This window comes from Chelmon rostratus, chromosome 22, assembly GCF_017976325.1.
Source record: "Chelmon rostratus isolate fCheRos1 chromosome 22, fCheRos1.pri, whole genome shotgun sequence".
Lineage (NCBI taxonomy): Eukaryota > Metazoa > Chordata > Actinopteri > Chaetodontiformes > Chaetodontidae > Chelmon > Chelmon rostratus.
In genome coordinates, this window is record NC_055679.1 from 20,833,519 (window position 1) to 20,854,675 (window position 21,157).

The 21,157-nt window shown below is 43.9% G+C and overlaps 1 protein-coding gene across 8 annotated transcripts in view; it reads right to left on the minus strand.

Annotated features, from left to right (window-relative positions):
* Positions 1 to 21,157, minus strand: part of flncb (filamin C, gamma b (actin binding protein 280)) — a 51,566-nt gene that overhangs the window by 15,096 nt on the left and 15,313 nt on the right. For 4 of the 8 annotated variants that reach the window (XM_041963502.1, XM_041963498.1, XM_041963501.1 and 1 more), the window contains exons 4-30: positions 19,613 to 19,763; positions 19,182 to 19,300; positions 19,022 to 19,099; positions 18,433 to 18,595; positions 17,870 to 18,070; positions 16,486 to 16,608; positions 13,879 to 14,016; positions 13,668 to 13,794; positions 12,899 to 13,035; positions 12,524 to 12,717; positions 12,329 to 12,442; positions 11,760 to 11,903; positions 11,277 to 11,400; positions 10,997 to 11,157; positions 10,823 to 10,913; positions 10,411 to 10,580; positions 10,205 to 10,322; positions 9,511 to 9,773; positions 8,727 to 9,324; positions 7,455 to 7,628; positions 5,528 to 5,690; positions 5,225 to 5,385; positions 4,935 to 5,102; positions 4,535 to 4,658; positions 4,295 to 4,451; positions 174 to 363; positions 56 to 79 (exon numbers count right to left, since the gene is read on the minus strand). In XM_041963502.1, the coding sequence (XP_041819436.1) occupies positions 56 to 79; positions 174 to 363; positions 4,295 to 4,451; positions 4,535 to 4,658; positions 4,935 to 5,102; positions 5,225 to 5,385; positions 5,528 to 5,690; positions 7,455 to 7,628; positions 8,727 to 9,324; positions 9,511 to 9,773; positions 10,205 to 10,322; positions 10,411 to 10,580; positions 10,823 to 10,913; positions 10,997 to 11,157; positions 11,277 to 11,400; positions 11,760 to 11,903; positions 12,329 to 12,442; positions 12,524 to 12,717; positions 12,899 to 13,035; positions 13,668 to 13,794; positions 13,879 to 14,016; positions 16,486 to 16,608; positions 17,870 to 18,070; positions 18,433 to 18,595; positions 19,022 to 19,099; positions 19,182 to 19,300; positions 19,613 to 19,763 (4,375 nt within the window). The remainder of the gene's footprint in view (positions 1 to 55; positions 80 to 173; positions 364 to 4,294; positions 4,452 to 4,534; positions 4,659 to 4,934; positions 5,103 to 5,224; positions 5,386 to 5,527; positions 5,691 to 7,454; positions 7,629 to 8,726; positions 9,325 to 9,510; positions 9,774 to 10,204; positions 10,323 to 10,410; positions 10,581 to 10,822; positions 10,914 to 10,996; positions 11,158 to 11,276; positions 11,401 to 11,759; positions 11,904 to 12,328; positions 12,443 to 12,523; positions 12,718 to 12,898; positions 13,036 to 13,667; positions 13,795 to 13,878; positions 14,017 to 16,485; positions 16,609 to 17,869; positions 18,071 to 18,432; positions 18,596 to 19,021; positions 19,100 to 19,181; positions 19,301 to 19,612; positions 19,764 to 21,157) is intronic. The other 4 variants (XM_041963504.1, XM_041963500.1, XM_041963503.1 and 1 more) reach the window with 1 other exon arrangement.

Here is a 21,157-nt window from a genome sequence, read left to right on the forward strand (position 1 = left end):
CATCTAAAACTCGGTGAAACACCCAGTTAATATCATCAGGCTACAGTTTACTCACCCAGTCCGTGTCCCCCGATTGACACTGTAGGAAAGCAACGACAAGATCAGTGACGCTGTGACACATTCAGGTGATGAAATCTGATTGGTTCACAGATCAGTGATGGGCGGAGTCTGACCTGTGACCAGACACTTGCTAGCGTCTCCGGTGGGCAGCGCGTGGATGCGGTACGGAGAATACGGGATCTCGTCTCCTCCGTATTTGATGGTGATGGTGTAGCGTCCCGTCATGTCCGGTACGTAGGACACCGTGTACGTCCCGTCTCGGTTGTCTCGGATGTTCGCCTTTTTGGGTTTTCCCTCCGGATCCTGGAGGCACACGGACAGGAAGTCAGTGTCGTGTAAATACACTTAAAGTTCTTTGCTGTGTAAAAGTACTGGCCATCAGTGGTCTCCTGCAGTACCATGTGCCACTGATAGTAACAGCTACGATCCACTGAATCGTGACTCGTTTGGTTGAATGATCTGATTCCAGATCAGTCTTTGGATCAGTGCCTTTTGTCTGCTGTGGTTACTCACAGTTCAGGGGGTTCAGGGGGGACAAATTTTCAAAGCAACAAGATTTAAACAGTGCTGTTTGACATGTGGAATAAAACCAAATTTAAGTTCATAGCATCAATTCAAACAGCGTTCTGGTCCCACCACATGCCGCTGGTGCCCTTTGTGTTCTCCAAACCCCTCAGAGTCCAGCACTGTATGAAGTCATGGCTTCCAGGAGGCAGGACTGTGACATGGCTTCAGCCTGACTGTGAATGTGCAGGACCAGCAGACAGCAGGCACGAGACTGAAGCTCTGTCAAACCTCCAGTTTCAGTCAAACCAAACTCACATCCAGAGGTCGGTTAGAATAAAGACTCTGGATGGCTCCTGATGGTTTGAGACCAGTGGTGTTCACAGTACTCACATGTACTGTTTACTGTTCAACATCACACAGGAGCTACTTCTACTGAATGCAGCAGGAAGGGTGCATGGATGGATGGATGGAGGCAGGTTTACGAAGCACTCCGGTTAGTGGAGAACTGAACACCGCATGTGTCTGTTAGATCATTAGACAAACTGTATGGAGGTCAGTTCACAGGTAGACCACAGAGGGGGGAGGGGGGGCGGGGGCATTATCTATGGACAGATTTATAAACTAAACTAAATGTACATAGTTACTTTCCACCAGCATTTATTGACAGCATAAAAAACACGTTTGTTTTTCCAGAGATTATTTTGGCCATGCACCGTGAACATTCAGCTACCAACACATTTAAAGCCTGAAAAAAGCAGGTTTTATTTATTTTAATGTGTTTAACTGAAGACTTCATGTACTTTTCTTTAAAGATTATAGAGACAAATTGACTGTGATTCTTCGTCCGTATTTCTTTACTGCTTTTTGTCTCCTCACCACTTAAAACAAAGATATATTCGCAGATATATCAGTTATTGTAAATTTAAATTCTGCTTCAGCAGTAAATATAAGTACTGCTGTAAAGATCACACATGTCAGATGTTCTACATCTTTAATTTCCTGCAGATCCGGTTCAGCTGAGTCTCTGTCTGCAGTGTCCAGTCAGCAGTAACACTTCATCTCACAGGTTGGTCAACAGGGCAGTTTAAAACTAAATATTTGATCATTTTTCATGAGTTACTGAAATTAATATCCTTCTTAATTTATGCTGAGTTGTAGAGTTGCTCCAGATAAAACTCACATGTTCATCTGATTTGCTGTGCAGTGACTAAAAGACCCCCCAGACAGGAGCTAATTAACTGTACGAGTACTGAACACACTGTTCTCTGTTTGCCCCTAATTAGTTCCAAATGACAGCAGTCTACACAGGAAACTGCTCTCCATTTAGCAGCTTTCATGGAGCTTTCAATCATATCACATCACCGTCATTATCCATCTGAAAGAAGTGCACTCCTGGATCGTATCAGATGAGAAGTCCGTCGGCTGATGAGGCTCAGGTAATACGATCAAAAGCTCCAGAAGTGAGACTGTTTCCAAGGTCGAAAATTAACTTAACAGAGGTTATGTTGATGTTTCCATTGGTCCTAATTAATGTGTGATATGGGTGAAAGCTGGACTGTTTTAGCTTGTTGGTTTTTAAATCTCTTATATTTACTTGCACAGAAAATATCCAGATGTCAAAATCTGTCTCTGACCAGTCTCTACTGGCCTGAGATCATTTATATCACATACATAAATATACATATGTTCATGTGTATTGCCTGTTTTAAGTGAAGAAGGAGGGAGGAAGGGAAGGAGGGGTGAGGGGAGACGAGGTGACAGAGGAGAGCGAAGGCCTTACACAGCCTCTCTTATGAATACTGAAGGGGATGGTTTTCTTTACTATATGTGTCTCCCACACCCTCCTGCCCCAGTCCTCCACAAACACAGAGGCCTCGCGCCTGCACCCATCCGGACCCTGCAGCACCAGCAACAAGCCCCCGACGGCGGACCAGGAAGTCACGAGGAGGGTTTGAATCAGGGGTTAAAAGAGAAAGATTATTAGAAGAGTCCTGGTCCAAGATCCATCAATCCTTACCTGATGAACCTGAAGCCTGTATGACTGCAAACAGTTTCCTGTTTTGAATGCAGGACCCAATCAAACCAAAGACCAGCAGCAGGTTGTACCTTCAAAGACTTTCTCATGACCTCACGGCTGTTCTGCCCACGTTTCAATTCAACGTTTCCACAGACTGTGGCAGCATCTGCTAAAGCCCGCACCACAGAAGAAGAGGAAGGTGGTGAAGAGCCGACTCTCAGCAGACGCTGGTTTTAAACCTTTAATCATTCGTGACAGGTAGTCGATACCTGAGATCACAAAAAACCTCTAAAGACACAACTTGTTTCTGGCTAACAGGTGAAATATCAGATTTTACTACCACTACACTGTTGCTGGTGTGCTAACCAGTATCATGCTAGCTAGCAAGTGACATACTGCTGTTGGCCTGTCAGCCACTAATCTTAATGGCTTGTTACCAATTCAGTAAATTAAAAGATCATTTCAAGGGAACATATTTGTATCTTAAAGTCATCCGATAGGCGACTGCGGAACATCTGTTTGTGGAGCAGTTTATATTTAACATCTGGTTTATACTGTCCTCAGTCATTTGCTCACCTGCCCAGCCACACCCACCTGTCCACTCACCTGATCCTCATTTGCGATCAGGCCAGTATTTAAGCTGCTCTCCCACACTCACTCAGTGTCACATTGTTCTTTGTTTCCATGCAAGTCTCTTCAGCTTTCTACTTTGGACTGATCTCTTGTTCCTGAACCTTGTCTTGTGTTCCCCAGTAAACACATCAGAGTTCTGTCTCTGACCACGAGTTTTGTCCTGCGCTGTGCTTGTTTGGTGTCAAAGAGACTCAGAAATTTGGTGCTTTGCAGCATCAAGTATATATAAAGACATCACTTCCTGACTGTGGTTTAAACAGTGTTTGTCTGTCTCTGCCAACTGAAATTAAAATTGTACTAGATGGTGACAAACAGCTTATATATGATTGCGTACTGTGTTTGGGACTCTCAGGATCTTTCTTTCAGTTGACATTCAATCCAAATAGCATTCCACCACATGAAGACTTGCGTATGTTTCTTATATGACGAGGTCTAAGCTGTGACAGTGTAATAACTTTCAGTGCAGGGTCGATTTACTAGAATACAGATACATTTATTTTTTCAGGTGAAACAAAACGTAGCCTAGATTATCACAAGCCACCAAACAGTTTTTTTTTTTATCAGCACAGTTAAATAAAACATTGTCCAGTTTGGTGCAAAATCTGCCAACACTGCTTCTTGTTCTGTCCCCTCAACAGTTCCTGTGATCCTGTGATTGAAGTACAATGACTTCATTGTACTGATGCTGGGGGGCAGTTATTCAAACAACAGAGCAACCGCACACTGTTTGCTACGTTTTGATATTTTTTTTCTTTATATCTGTGATCAATTCATCACATTAAAGAAAATAAAGTAGATACTCTGGATTAGCTCCCCTCGTGTTGTCTGCCTATAAGAAGTATTATTTAAGGTCCTGGTTAACTGACTTATTTACAAAATCAGAGTTCATATTTGACCTTTAAATTTTAGTTGGTCCATCGCTTGTCTGCAGTTTTCACAATGGAAATGAATTAAGACGTTACATACTGTACATTGAAGGAAGGTCCTGAGCTGGTTTACAAGTACCCTTTTAGGTGTAATCCTACTCCCTCAGCCAGCAGAACCTGGTCTCAGTGTGGACAGGAATCTGTCACTCACCAGTATCTGAACAGTGAGCAGTCCCTCTCCGGCATCTCTGGCATCGATGGTGAACTCAACCGGCAGACTGGCCGGCACTCCGGATGCATTCAGACCTGGACCGCTGGCCCGAACTTTACTGGCATCATGAGCCGGTAACGTTTTGATCTTAAAAGGACTGAGAGGAGACAGTTTGAAAGGTAAAACCTGACCAAGTAAAAGATCATTCCTTCTTTATGTTCAAATCTCTTCGGTACTGACCTGCGAGGGACCTCCTGGTCAGCGTACTTCACGCACACCGTGTACGGACCGTCGTTGGCAGGTGTGTAGTTGACTGTGTGAGTACCATCACCATTGTCGGTGATGCTGATCGGCTCAGCGACACCTGAAGCGCAACCAGAGTCTCAAAATAAATTCGATATAGAGTCCTAACAGCCTCCCATATCATGATGTGTGTTTAGCCGGCTAGCAGCTTTACAAAAAATACTAATATGCATCCGGATTCATGTTTGGAAGAAGCCAAACTTTCAGGTGAACCACTGATGGACTAAACTACCAGCGTGAAAGAATCTGTAATAAATCCAACCCTGAACACCTTAAGTTGTCATGAGTTCAACGAATGAAGAGGGAGAAGTCAAATCAGGGTTGTGTGGGGTCTTACCAGTGGGCCCATACAGCTGGACCTCTAGGGGGGCCACACCAGCCTTGCTGCTGTCTACAGTGAAGGTCTGAGGCACGTGTGCTCGGACTCCACTTCCAAGTCCAGGACCAGAACACCTCACTTTACTGGGATCCACCAGCTCTCGCACTGGAACCCGAAATGGACTCCCTGCAACACATACAGAGGCCAGGAATGAGTAATTTCTGCACCTGAAATACACAAAGAATCTATAAAGTGTGAACCACACCCAACCCTACAACAGGCTAGTTGAAACAGTTCAGATGTATCACCTGGGATAGGAAGACCTCCAAAGGTGATGTTGACATCGTACTCTCCGGGGGTGAAGGGTATGTACTCCACGCTGCAGCTGCCATCTTTGTTGTCCTTACATGACATCTTGGCCTCAGATGGACCCTCAATGGCCAGGCCAAGACCTCCAGTGCCAGCACCTCTGAGGAACAGGAGAGAGTGGAAATGAGGAGAAAGTTTGGATGGAGTGAATTAAAGGCAAATCAGTCTGAAACATTTAGATGTGACTGATTGTTCCAAAATGTAATTCAAGCATGTTATATGAAGAAATACAGTAAACTCACCTGGTCTCAACGGTGAAGCGGTTTGGTTTGTTAACAAGTCCTTCCTCCAGGCCTGGACCATAGGCTCGGACTCGACTGGGATCACAACCCTCGGTCACAGACACCCTGAATGGACTCTTAGGCACCGAGACCTCATCAAACAACACTTCAATCAGATGCAAGCCTGCAGACGGGGACAAAGCATTGAGGTACTTTAGCATGTAACACTTAGCATGTTAGCTGACATGACCGACAGCAGTCGTTTTCCAACTGATGGCTAAAGCACAAGAAGTCATGCTATGGTGGCTGGGATGTGCCAATCCTGCGAATTATTGATGTGTGTGGAGTTTCCCAACGAGCAAAACCACCAAAATGCATCCTGCTCGTGAATTTTCTTCACTCGGTTTTCCAGGTAGTGCAGAGTTTTGAACCAGCAAACTTTTAGCTACAAACCTGAAAGCGCATGTATCTTTAAGAGAGAATCAACTTTTGAAATCTCAGTCTGACTGAAGCCTCCACAGGGGAGAGTATTTCTGTCCCACAATGCAATGGGCTCCAACATGTCACACATTACTATCAGTGGAAAACCATCTGCTGCGAACAGACACTCCAGCTATTAATACCAGCCGCTCATCCCTCCCACCCCTCACGCTGTTTTTCCTCTTTCTCTGAGCAGTTCAAGGTCTAACATATTCATTATTTCTATCTTCTGTACATGTTTCTACCTTTTTTATACTGTTTATCTGCACTTTTTCAGCTTCACTGTTGCATTACTGTATTCTCAACACCACATCTGTTTCTTTTGCCTGCATATTACTAGAAGACAGGTGTACAGTAGGACTACAGAGTCATGATTAAAAATACTACAGTATAAATACTATAACTACACTGCAGAACAATAGCTATTACATTTGGGTTTAATTACCTGGCAGGTATAGAGGCAGATTAGAGCTCCAAGGTTCTTCACTGAGAATGAATCCTCTTTTTGAGCACAAGTATCTTGTGTTTAAATTAACCCTTGACCAATGAACTTTGGCTGGCATTAATTTGGCTTTCAGGCACTTCCATAAGGACCAAGATAGATGTTTCGTTCCATTGTTAACCTTGTGTGGAGTCAGCAGGGCTTTGAGCAATACATTGGCGTGCTAGCTACGAAATTTACCCAGTATGCTACATTTAGTATGTTTAACAGTTACCATGCATGTTAACAATCAGAATATCCTGGTAACTAATGAGTATTATTTATGATGCAAGCATACTTAATGATGAAACACTTAAAGCACGTTAGCATGTTAGCACATTAATTAGAAGAAAATAAGCCCCTTTTTACTCCAGTGTTGACCGAGTTTATTCAGCTGAGCTTTGAAGCTAACTGCTAAAGTTAGCCTATTAGTGCCCTGCTGTTAGAATGATAACTTGTGTAAATTATGTACCTGTAATAGTTAATATGTTAGCATGTTATTGTAATTAAAAACATGCTTCACATCATGTTTGCTGGAATCACTGATGTAAACAAACATTAACAGCATCAGGAGAATTTCAGAGCATCTTGTGGGATTTAAATTAGGATTAGAAATAAAATGCTAACATGTTTTGTTTTGAATTTTGATAGCGGGGTCACATTAGGATACTGCCTAAACACCACTAAAAGGACCCATCAGATTACCACATTAAGAGTGTAAAACATGATGAAATCATTCTGCAGCAACAGCTTTAATTGTTGCTGGGCTCTTTCCCTTTACTGAGGCTGAGGGAAAACAGAAGCTTTATGAAAGCCACAAGGCACTTCATTTCAACATGAGAATGTGCTGCTGTGGAAAAACAGCCATAAAACAGCAGCAAACCCCCCCCCCCCCCCCGCTGCCTGCCCTCTGCTGAAGAACGTTCAGCTCAAAGACAGAGCCTGCTTCCAAGCACACACATTAGCACGTGGAATAAAAAGTCTCACCATCCTCATAGGGAGTGTACTCCACTCGGTACATCCCGTCGCCCTTGTCCGTGATGTAGGCGTCCGTGTTGCCGCCTGATGGGTTGGAGATGCAGGCCTTGATGTGGCTGCCGCCACTCTTGTAGTGAGCCCGAGCGTCCACTGTGAAATGGGTGGTCACTTCCCTCAGGATGCCTACGGAAACAAACATGAAAATCCAGAAAATGAAGAAAGCAACAATATAATGAATTAAGATCAGTATGTTTTTATGTAATAAGAGAATTGTGTCGTTTTCTACGTATCAAAACACAGTGACTTCTACTACTCAAATCTAACCAGAATCTGACTTTCTGACATCAGTTTTACTGTCTGAAAATTATTTCTTACAAGTCATATAATATCTGAGAAAACTGCACAGTGCTGGTGTCAGTTTGGCTTTTTAATTTTTAGATGTGAACCATGTTTTGTTCATTTTACACTGAAAAGTTCTTATTCACAATTTCAAACATTTAACACATTAAAGAAGTTTGGCTGATTTTATCAATTGAGGAAAAAATATTTCTGAAAGATAAACCTCAGGTGCTATGAGTTCAACTCTTATATGCTGATGATTCCTACATATTTCTGTGTGATCCATTCATTGTCCACTTTTAGCTAAATGTAACTTGTGCATCTACAATCAAGTTGGTCCAAAAGAGAAAATAAAACATGAAGAAAAGTTCAGCACACGAAACTGCAAATGTACTCCTGTGAGTTTCACTGTCATGAGTGACTCTGGAGAAGTCCAGTAAATAAAGGAGCTGACTCACACCGAGGAGACTCCAGACCAGATCAGACACTCCCACTTTCATTAAAACAGACCTCAGAACAGCAGAGAGTTTGGAAAGAAAACCAGACTGTAGAGTTTCTTCACATCAGCCATGTTTTTCTGTAAAATCTACAATCTGAGAGGTGCCACATTTGCACTGCATGGTTTTAATAAGAGGGTCCATTATAGATGAATCAGGTAATTAACTTAAGAAATTCAGTAAAGGTGAAAGGTTGTGCACCTACAATTCTAATTAATTCATTAATTAAGGGTTTTTTTTTCAAAGTGCAAAAAATGATCTCCAGCTACCAAACCAAACACCCTGATTTAGAGTTTTAAGGTGTTTTCAGGAGTAAATTACAGTTTAATGGTATTTTAAGGGTCTGTTGTTTTACAGTGAGCTGTGTAACGTACAGTATGTGAGGTTTGGTAACATATAAACCCCAGCCCTACCACCTTGTAACTGGGTAGAATTAGTCTTTCACCTCTGGGTTCCACTCCTGGTCCATAGACCTTAACCCCACTGGTGTCGACTGCCGGGTCCACCTGTAGCCGGGCAGGGAACTTCGGCACAGCGTGTCCTCCGTATTTGATGGTGATGGTGTACATGCCGTGGAACTGTGGGATGTAGGTGATGGAGTAGGTCCCGTCGCTGTTGTTCTGGACGTGAACTTCAGCTTTGGCCCCAGAGTCAGAGATGATCTCGATGGTGAGCTCGGCCTCTCCGGCTTTAGAGCAGTCCACCGTGAAGGATCCGTCCTCGTTGACTTTCCCTCGCTCCAGGCCAGGGCCGCTGGCCGTTACCTTGCTTGGGTCAAACACCGACTGAACCGCGGCCTTAAAGGGGGACCCAGGAATGTGCTGGTCCGCAAACAGGATGTTGATGGCGTACTCACCGGGCTCGGTGGGCAGGTAAGACACGGAGCAGGATCCATCACCATTGTCCTGGCATTCGATCTTGGCCTCACAGGGTCCCTCGACTGTCAGGCCCAGACCACCAGTACCAGCTCCCTTTGTGTCAATGGCAAAGGGGGCTGGTTTACCTACAACACCACCCTGAAGACCTGGGCCATAGGCTCGAACCTGGAAGGTAGACAGGCAAAAGAAATGAGGCACAAGATCATTGAAAAGGTTGGGTGATAAAAGGAGTTTGCACATGGTCACATGAGGTTTATTCAGACCAATAACGGTTTACTGGGACTCAGACTGAAGTAAAATGTCTGAAAGTTTAATAGAAACTTTAAGGAAAATGTCTTTACAGTAACTCACCTTTGACGGGTCGGGGGGCATGACACCCTCCACAGTGAATGGACTTCCTGGTACAGGGTTGCTATCATAGCTGATGTCCACTCTGTATGGTCCTTCCTCAGGGGGAATGTATTTCACTGTGTGCACTTCATTGGCTACACCCGACTCCAGCTTGCAGGGGATTGGTCGACGTGACGGTGAAGTGATCTTGACGTCCAGTTTGCCCTGACCTCCGGCACCCTGAGTATTGACCAAGAACTCCTCATCTTTCCCAACGTCCACCTCTTTGATTCGCACACAAACACAGATACACAGGCAGGATGTTCAGGGTTTATTATATTTATTCAGATTTTGTAGCATTTTTGTTAAAATAAGCTGCATTTTGCCACAACTTCCCTTGAAAAACCTTTTTGAAAAATTGCAAGCTTAGGCAGCAGGCAACTTTCTTCATCCCCCCAAGGTCACTAATTGGTGGATTGTGTGCGTCTATTTTAACCAACACAGCATTTGTAGCCTTTGCAGGGCCGGTTAAGGGGCCCAGGAAAGTCACTGACCCGTTGAATGTGTTGTAATTCATCATATGTGATGCTACTTAGCCAATCAAACTAATTGCCTGGTGAAGCAGAAATACAAAGTTTCCAGACTGGACGTCAAAGTTCAAGCAAGGCTTCATTTATGTGAAGTCCCTTTAAAATAAAACTCAGATAAGACTCACTGTTGTTCAAACCCTGAACTTTGACCTTGTTGAGGTCCAGCGGGGGGGCTACAGTGATGTTAAATGGACTTTTAGGGATGGGGTCTCCTCCGTGGCACACAGTGATGGACATGTTCCCCTGGTGAAGACACAAAGTACAGCTACCATCAGTTCATCAGTCAGCTCCCACATGATGAGTCCAATAAACCAAAGCGTCGACCTCTGACCTGCTGCACCGCCGTGTAGCGGACGGTGTACGAGTAGTCATGGTTGTCGATGATCTCGAAGTCTCTGACTGCTTCACCTTTAGCTGCTGCGCTGAACTGAACCTCGGGTTGGGCCTTACCGGCTCCCTTTGTGTAAATGGTGAAGTGAGTCGGTTTTCCCACTTCGACACCTGCAGAGAGTTCAATAGAAATAAAACACACATTCACACAAATCCGACCAATCTGAAGGTGAGCGTCAGTGTTCAGACGGGAAGTGGCGAGGATTTTCACAGGAAACTCATCTGTTAACTTTAAAACTTCAATGTAAAACAGGAACATCTCAAGAGTGAGTCCTTCAGGTGTGACTTCACCTGAAGGACTCACAGTAACTCATTCAACCAGTACCTCCACCTGTTTGTCACGTCCTCATCACCTGTTCTGTTGAGTCCAGGTCCTTCTGCTCGCACTTTAGCTGCATCATGGGAAGGATCCACCTTTATTCTGAAGGGGCTGATGGGAATTTCCTGTTCAACATTAAAGGTGAGAGGTTTCTTTAACGCCTGGTTTTAACTGGGAACAGATCCAGTTTACCTGTCTGCGCTCTCACCTGATCTGCGAACAGCACCATGATGGTGTACTGACCGGCACCTGGAGGCGTGTACTTCACCGTGAACGTGTCATTGTCATTCTTGATGATGTCAAAGTCGATGTCGGCCTCTGCCGGACCGACCACACCTGGAGCACATTTGATCCCGATGCTGACATCACCTGCAGGTGATAGTAAACCTTCATGTCATCCTTCAGCAGCATCCACAAAATCAAGAAAGAAGAAAAAACAACAAAACTAATGTAACATCAAACAGAACAGGATAGAAGACGTGACCCACCCTGTCCGGCCTCGCTGCAGTCCACAGTGAAGTACGTGGGCTCGTTAGCCTTCAGCCCCGCCTTCTCCACACCTGGACCGTAAACCCTCACGTTCTCTGGATGGCTGCCTTCGCCTATGGTCACCTGGTCAAAACATGGAGTACTTATACTTTTACTTTGAACTATCTTTTATCTCAAGTATTGGCCCTCACTGTGTGCAGCAGTTTGTGAACTGTTCAACAATGCAAGAATGATGAAGAATGATGTGATGAAGGTTAGCATCACTGGACTCGCCGCCGTTGTTGTCATGTTGGTTTAGTTTTCAGGGTTTTCATAACTGATAAACTGAACAAGGTGACAAAGGAATAATGTTGGTGTCCATGTTGACACGTGAATACACTTTATTTTGTAGCCTGAATGTTTTTGTTCTGAACGTAGAGCCACCCTGCAGGATTCAGAGGTCAGGCTCTGTGACGGGTCTCTGTTGTGGTGTGGTGTTTTACCCTGAAGGGGCTGTTGGGAACGTTGACGTCTCCCCAGGTGATGATGATGGTGTGTTTGATGGGTTTAGTGGGAATGTAGACACAGAAGTAGGTGCTGTCTCCGTTATCTGTGATCTGTATGTCGATGGGGAAACCTTCTGCATCCTGGAATCACAAACACAGATTTCACGTATCTCCAACCGAAGCATCGCCGTTAGTGCTGCAACGTAACTAAACACAGTAAAGTCCTCCACTTTATGTCAGAGTACTGTTCTTTTTACTCCACTACTTTTGTCTGATAGTTTTAGTTACTAGTTACTCTTCAGATTCTTCCCTGTCCAGTGAAAAGCTCGTATCTCCAGATGTGTTGAATGTCTGTGATAAACTGAAGGATGAAGTTTTCCTTCGTGTCTTGAGAAAATTCTCGTCCCTCTATAGTGAAATAAACTGTTTAAAAAGCCTCATGGATCAGCTGAAAATGCATCGTCACAAGAGCTCAAGCTGAAACGTCTACAGCAGTAAAATGCAGCAGGAATATTAATCCACAAACATCAGATAGAAGAACATTTCCTGTGGTCATTATTTGTCACCTGAGCGTAGAGCTTCAGCTCTCCTCGGCCGGCTCCGTGGGTATCAATGGTGAAGTCAGCAGGTTTGTTGACGATGCAGCCCAGCGGCTCCAGACCTGGACCGTAGCATTTCACCTGAGGGGGAGAGAACCTTCAACACACCATGTTCAACAATAAAACATCTGAAATGGCTGTAAAACCAGGTCCTGGTCTCACGTTTTCTGGGAAGACGTCATTGGCAGCAGGCAGGATGTGAGCCATGAAGGGACTGTCCTTGATATCCTCGTCGTCACAGATGACGTGCACAGCGTAGTCGCCCGGTTCAGTCGGCCAGTACCGAACGTCACATGACCCGTCGCCTTTATCGTCACACTCGATCTTGGCCTGAGAGGGACCCTCAATGGAGAAACCTGCAGACGATCCACACGTCACCACACACTCTGTAACATAACGCTGTTTTTAACCCTCACGGTTGCTGAGACATTTTATTTCTCTGGGCAAAGAGTCTCAGACAACCAGGTGCCATCTTCAAGCCCCGCCCCCGGCCACCTGTCAATCATTCAGAGCAGCAGGTGACTTGTTGTGACGTACCGAGTGTTCCCACCTCCGTGCCGATGGCCTCCACGACAAAGTCCGCACTCTTTCCCACCATACCGGTCTCGAGACCTGGACCCCAGGCCCTCACCTTCTGAGGCCCCGCCTCCTCACTCACCTGAACCTCGAATGGACTGAAAACACACACACACACACACACACACACAATGATGCCACATTAGAAGTACTTAAATATAAATATATGTATTTTTGACTGAAAGGCCCAACAGATGATATTTTGTCCTAAATATAAGAAAGTTTCAGATTTTAATGATTTAATGAGAAATAAATCAAGTGTTTAGCCTGAAATTTTGCTCTGGACTGACAAGTTTCTACAAATATCGTACGATCAGAGCTGATGATGATGTTTGATGACGTCACACCTGGATAGAAAAAAACTATTCATAACGAAGTAATCTGCAGATGATAATGACAATAACCATTAACAGCAGCTGCAGAAATCATTAGATGTAATCATGTTTTATTTGTTTAGCTTTTTAAAGCGAGCCTCGTATTTTTACATCGATACACACGGACACAGATCGGAGCCTCTGGAGTCCCTCAGAGCTCTGTAGTTAAATGGCAGCGAGTGGCCCAATAACACAAATATTCAGTTAATGAACATGATGCTTCATATGACAAACACACACATTCTGAATGCAGCTCTAACTTGAACGAATAGTATGATGAATATGAGTTATCAGATATATTTACATACACGGTGTATCTTAAAAAGGAGAAAAATGAGACCAGCTGAATGTCTCACCTGCGTGGGATGCTGTGTCCTCCCCAGGTGATGGTTACCTGGTATTTCCCTGTCACGATGGGGTAATAATTACACTCGTAAATCCCGTTTTCCATCTCAAGAACCTTCACTGGCTCCTCCAGGCCCTCTGGATTCAGAATAAAAACATCAGCCACAGTCAGTGAAGTAAAAGCTGAGGTGTGAAATGTATTCTGGAGTCACGGCGTCTTACTTGGTCCCCTCACGGTAACTTTGAGCTCTCCGCTGCCGGCTCCTTTACTGTAAACTTTGAAATCGGCCACTTCTTTCACCCGCAGGCCTTTCGGCTGCAGGCCTCTGCCCGACGCCCTGCAGGCGTTCGGGTTACAGGCTGTGAGGACCAATCAGAGGATGCTGGTTAGACTGGGAGATGATAATGGAACTGGCAGAAACATTCACACCGACACACACTCCAGTTTTTCTACTTCCTCCTGCGCTGACTCGTCTGTCCGGTCCACAATGAGTCTGACTCTGTTTTCAGCTCAAACATGGACTTTCTGCCCAATCAGAGGCTGAATTTAAAGAATTAAAACTTAAATTCTGTCCTAATCTAAGATCTCTAATTCATTATTCATTTGTCTTCTCTAACGAACAATTCATCTGATCTGTGTTCTTTAATTGTTCAGTAATTAAGCACAAAACGCTGAGTTGTCATCTTCAATGAATTGATGCTCTCTAATCAATAATTTGTGTCACATGTTCTGAATGTGTGTATTCAAATTAATTAATGCACACAAACAGAGCTAACAGAGTGAGTTTTATTGACTTCTAGAGACAGAAATAAGTGAACAGCTGATAGCATATTAGCTCTTTATTAGCTTTACAAAGCACTTATTAATTCTTTAGTCTGAGGTTAGAAGGTTGAGGGTCATTAAGATCATGTACAACAACTTCCTTATTCACTATCAATTAGTAGTGATTAGGAGGTTATTGAGGGAAAACTCTTAGTTAAGTTAAGTGTAGAATAAGACATTAAAAAATGCCCCATAATGATCAATAAAGAGAAAATATGCTGCTAATATACACGCTAACAATGTGACGATGTGTCCATTAGTATAATCCTAAACTAACCCTCAAGGTAAAAGTGAGGATTCAACATCATCATGTAAAACTAAAGCTATCACACACACACACACACACACTCTCGGCTGCAGGTTTATCTCTGTTAGTCAGCTGATTGGTGCTGAGAGAAGCAGTTTGAGGCTGAAAGGAAGAAGCAGAACCAGGATCAGTGAGACGAGCTGCAGCTTCACGGCTTCAACAAGTGAAGAAGAACCAAACAAACAGTTTACGACAAAATGTTCACAAACAGACTGAAGAATCGTTCACAAGCTCAACACACAAAGCTGAAATCAAAAGAGTGAGAAGGAAGAAACGTTATTAATGTTGGCTACGAGGAAAAGGAAGTGAGGCAGGTGACAACTGTGATGAGGATGATAGTGATGAAGGTCCATGTGTTTAAAAACATGATGTCAATGCTCACATTCACTCCATGAGAGGGTCGACTTATAGACTGAGTGTGTGTGTGTGTGTGTGTGTGTGTGTGTGTGTGCTGTTCATTTTCATTTTCATCATTTTCAAGGCTGGTTTGAGTGTTTCTAGAGACGAGCGTCCAAACCAAGCAGTGAGCCAACACACACACACACACACTCGCTCACACATACACACACTCGCACACACACAAACTCTCACACACACACAGTCACACACACACACTCGCTTACACATACACAGACAGACACACACAAACTCTCTCACACACACACACTCACACACACACACACACACACACAGTCACACACACACTCACACACACACACACACACAGTCACACACACACACACATACACACACACAGTCACACACACACACACACACATACACACACACAGTCACACACACATACACACACACACAGTCACACACACACTCGCTCACACATACACACACACAGTCACACACACACACACACACACACACACACACACACACACACACACACACACACACAGTCACACACACACAGGCCAGTTTTCCTTCAAACATCGTTTGGCGAGTTCGGCTTCTTTTGTTCAATCAGAGATTTTTGTAATAAAACGTGTTCATGTTTCTCAAAGTCAGGCTAAGACAATCAAATAAATCCTAGTTCAGGAAGTATCGGATTAATTTCAATAGTTTTTTTTGTCTGTACAGTCAGTACCACAAACACACTGAGGTACAATCCTCAGCCTTATATGTTATTTAGGAAGGTCCTGAAGGAACTCACCAGGATCAGACGTGAGCTCAGATCGCAGCATTTAACTCGTTCTGTTAATCAGATGTTATCAGTTTTTACAAGAATAAAAATATATGAGGCCAGTGTTCATAGAACACATTCAGAGATTCCTTCATTGAGTTGAAAACTTATAGAAGTCACGTATGTCAGACCCTAATTCACACAACCAATGAGAATCTTGGACCCTAAAAACTCAGGACAAAACCAGGACTGTCCTGGGACAGAACTAACTGGGATGTCTGTAATTTTTTCAGCTGTAGATGAAAGAAAAGAACTGACGGGATGAAAAGTACAGTTGGCCTGAGGTGATCATTAATCCTGAGGCTCGACACATCCACATTCACTCGGTTTCTGGGTCGTAGAAGAAGCTAAAGCTGCTCAGAACGAAGCGGGTGCTGCAAATGCTGGAAAGCTGGAAAACCCCTCCAGAGGTCAGAGGCAGGGATGGTTTTGAGTTGAGGTGGAAGGAAACCAGGCTAGCGCAGGCAGGCTCCAGTCACACCCCCACCCCCAGCCTATACTAACTTGGTCGCCTGGGTTTGGGTGGTGTTGGAGGGGGGCCTCTCTTTGTCTTGTCTGAGGGTGGGGTGCGTATGGACTGAGGTCCAATCTGCACCGGAGAACCGGGAGGCGGGACGGTCTGTGAAACTGAGGGAGGGAACAACAGTGATGACACATTTGCACACAGGCAGAGACCTCCAGACCAGCAAATACCTGGACCAGCAGGTTGCTAGGCTGCCAGACCAGCAGGCAGAGGTGTGACAAAGTCGGGTTCCTCAAATGAAATGTCCAGTCCCAAATAAAGGCAGTCAAGTCAGTCAAATCTTGGGTCAAGTTCCAAACTGAGGCAGGCAAGTCTCCAATCTAGACAGCAAGTCTCAAGTCACAAGACAAGTCAAGCCTGATCAAGTCAAAACAGGCAAGTCCAGGGCCATGCCCCAACTTGAGACAGGCAAGACATGAACAATGACAAAAGTCCAAAGTTAATCTTGGAAATCCTCAAATCAAGTTCCAAGTCAGAAACAGACAAGTCCCGAGTCAAGTCCTAACTCAAGTCCAAGTGAAAACAGGCAAGTTCCATTTCAGAAAGAGTCTCAAGTCAAACATACGTCCAGTTAAACAAGATCCCTATTCAAAGAAAAAAATCTATTCTGTGATGGTACCAGGCTACACATGTTAGCCCAGACTTCCCAAGTCATAGATGGACAAGTCCCAAGTTCTCAGTCAAGTCAAAACAGCAACAGGCAAGTCCCAGATCTAGGAAGTTCCAAGTCAAGAATGGTAATTCAGACTTGATCGGCACAGTCAAGACAAACAAGTCTCAAGTCGAGTCTTAAATCATGTCCGAGTCAAGACAGGCAAGTCAGACACAAGTCCTATTAAACATCCATCCATTATATCCTGTCTGTCAAACCATTCAACTCCCATTGAAGTCACAGTCCACATCTCTGCCAGCAGTCCAATGGAGCACCACACCACAGCCCAAAACCATGAGAGCGCACAGCTTCAGCCAATAAAACCCAGTACTGAGGAGCAAGCACTGACTGTCCCATCAGACCTGGACCCAGACTGAACTGCAGATTTTATACTGTTCTGGAAATCAGAAACTTTCTGTTCTTTAATCAGTCAGTCTGGACATCAGATGTCAATGTGACACTCACTCGGATTAGAAGTAGCAGATGGTCGTTACAAGAGGGGGGGTCAAAAGGTTCATTATGCGTTTCATATTAGATGATGGACCAGATGAAGTCAAAATATCTGCAGGCTTCAGGTTCTTGTTAATGTTACACAGAAATTCATCTTTAACAGAAATATGGTTTCCATTTAAATTTCAAACATTTCAGGAACCACAGATGCCGTCTAGAACTGACAACATCGAGTGAGGCAGATACGAGTGTGTAAAACCTACCCTCTGAGATGTGGACAGTAAAAGGGCTTCTGGGAATCTGCTGCCCAGCAAAGGTCACATAGACCGTGTGAGGTCCCTCCAGGACGGGAACATAGGTGCACCGGAAAATACTGTCACCTTTGTTCTCCAAGACAATCTCCACTGTATCCCTCCGACCATTTGAATCAACAATGATGACGCCTACGTCTCCAGCCCCCGCCCCTGGTGGACAGACAGAGGACAAGAAGACTGTCAAACACTGAAAGAAGAAGGTGACAGACTCAGACTCTGCTTTGCTTTGAGAATATATATCTTATAACTGAAGTGGAACTCTGGTGAGAGTCTGGAAGTAAAATCTTAAATTTAGATTTCCTGGAAAATATCACTGAGATAAAACAGATTCTGTAAAAACAAAGGAAGGCTTGTACATATAAAGACTGCCTGTGCTGCCTACAGGCTGCAGTGTGACTGCTGCAAATTTATCTTTGCAGCATTAAAGCCTCTTTTACCTAAATCTGAGTTATACACAAATTACAAATGTACTGTTGCGACTTATCATATAGTTCAGTATTCAGGGTGATTACCTGCAGTGTAAATGTCAAAGTATGTCGGTTTGTTGGCCATGTTTCCCATCTGCTGCAGTCCTGGTCCGCGGGCCTGAACTCTGGTCGGGTCGCCCATGGCCTTCGAAATGTTCACCATGAAGGGACTTCTGTCGATGTCCTGGCCGGCAAACAGCACCTTCACCTGGGAGAAGCAGTAACACACAGGCCTGTCTGAGGGGTCACTCCCATCACTAATAACCTAATCAGTAATCACAAACATTTAACCGGGAACTACACCAGGTACTAAACCAGGAACTAAACTAGGAACTAAACCAGGAACTAAACCAGGAACTAAACCAGTTACTAAACCAGGAACTAAACCAGTTACTAAACCAGGAACTAAACTAGGAACTAAACCAGGAACTAAACCATGTGCTAAACCGGGATTGTCTTTGCATTCCTGTTGGTCAAATTAAATCTAAAGAGGTGTCACATGACCAGATTTCCATGCTGAAGTCTCGTGATGCCACCTGAGCCAGCTAAACGTAGCTGATAGCTCTGTATGCTAACAAGCAGACATGCGAGCTTTCTGATTGGCGCAGTTTTCTTCCATCGTGATTTTTCTTACTTTGTGAAGCCCCTCCACTTTGGGCAGGTAGACCACAGAGTAGCTTCTGTTCTTGTCGTTGTTGGGGATCACTCTGGCCTGATGGACACAGACAATAAACGTCACTTTTTTCAGCTTTGTTGTGTTTGATTGAATAGAAAATAAGAGTGTGTGTTCCCACCTCCTCCGTGTGTCCCTCTGGATCTTCCACATAAACTAGAACTTCACCAAGTCCAGCCTCCACCGTTTCCACCAGAAACTCTGCTGGTTTCAGAACCACGTTCCCTCGAGGCTCAATACCTGAGGACGCAGAGAGAATAGCAACAGAATCAATGACTGAAAATGATCTGGAGTCTTTTAGATCTCAGCAAAACATTTCTGTCACAGAAACAGTGAATGATGTGCAGGAAAAATGAAGCCAACTGTAACTTAGAACGTATTCACTATGCTTCGATAGTTGAGGGGTATTCACTAAAATATTCAATAAATATGTAATATTCTGGACGGTTTGATGGTTCAGGCTGTTCCTGCCGGTACCGTCACACTGTTGGTTGCTTTTAAAAACGTGAAAAGGTCGATCAGGTTTTGGATGGACGTTGGTTTTTTCCTCACCTGGTCCGTAGGCTTTGGCTCTCTTTGGGTGCAGCGTCTTTGCCCTCAGGGGGGCGCCGGGCTTCAGTTTAGATTTGGGGAACTGAGACAGGTAGGTCATCACAGAGTGCTCGTCCACATTAGGATCGACAATCTCCTCTGGAGCGATCACCTGAAGAAACCGAGGGGATGAACACGTGATGAGCACATTCAGATAATCCTCGTCACAAAGAACTGGTTCAGTAAGTCCCTTTCTGCCAGAAACATATCAGAAACTCAGTAAATGGAGGCATACATGAAGCAACATGAAACTGTTCCGTTCATATCAGTTCTGATTGTATTGAGTCCAAAATCATTCATGGAAGAAAAACTGGAGACGGACTAAAGAGAGAAAATCGTTTTCTGGGACTAATGAGGCTAAATAATGGAGGAATGAGTGTCGAGCAGCTGGTGAACACATGAGAGGTCTGTCACATGTTAAACAGCTGCTCCTGTGATGAATTCTGTTGTTCAATCGCAGAGCAGGAAGACATTTTTAAATCCTCTGCTAAGTAAAAGCATCAATAACACAACGTTCAAATAGTTCAGACGTAGATTTATTCATGCAGCACCTTTCAATGTGTGTCACATTAGACTCACGAAGGCATTGAGATGACTAAAACAAACTCAAAGTAATGTTAAAACTCACTAAACATAAGAGGAAATAATATGATTTCCAGATCCAGAAGCAACCACCACACCTCAACTTTCCTTCCTGACCACTGCAGTCATCCATGCAACCACAGATTTCTTTCTGCCCACATGCGTTGATCAAACAGCAGCCCAGAGGGGGGTCAAATCAGTGTAATTAAGGTTCTATGAATAAAAATGTGCCTCACTAAATTGAACTGAAATAAAATTATATTCAATAGAAACAAAACAACCAAAAGTTGACATCAGTGATGAAGGTGAGCTCTGACTTTTCATTGTTCTTCAATCATTTCAGCGTTTTCTTTGTTAAACTGCAGGAATTCTGGGATCAGTGGGGCTTTCATGATCATTTTCATTAGAACAGAAGGGGACCGAGAACAGAGCCTTGAGGAACCCTGTGTGTCATTTTTGTTGTTTCCTCAGATTCATATCTGTGAAACCAAAAAAAGTGTCATACATAGCTGCTTTAAAATCCAGCTGCACATAAAAAGCTACAAGCTGTTGGACATTACTGTGGGTAGCGGTGAGCTAAAGATTAGCAGCACAGCCTTTGGACTGAAATTTGATTGATTCAATTAAAACAGTGTTTTTGGAGTCAGGATGTTTTAAATGGACTGCTTTTAGGCCAACTAAATAATAATACATTAATGATTTAACATTTATTCTTCACTCTGCTGCCACATGGTTTACAGAGAGCATGAATCAACAGTTAACTGAAAGTATAATTTTATAAAAACACTAAACTGATTAAAAGCCAAAAACACTCGTTAATGAAACAGAGTCCAAATAATCTGCTGAATGAACCCTTTGTGTGGTTTCCTCACATTCACTCTGTCTACCTGGCTTCTGATTGGTTAGTTTAATCACATGTGTCAT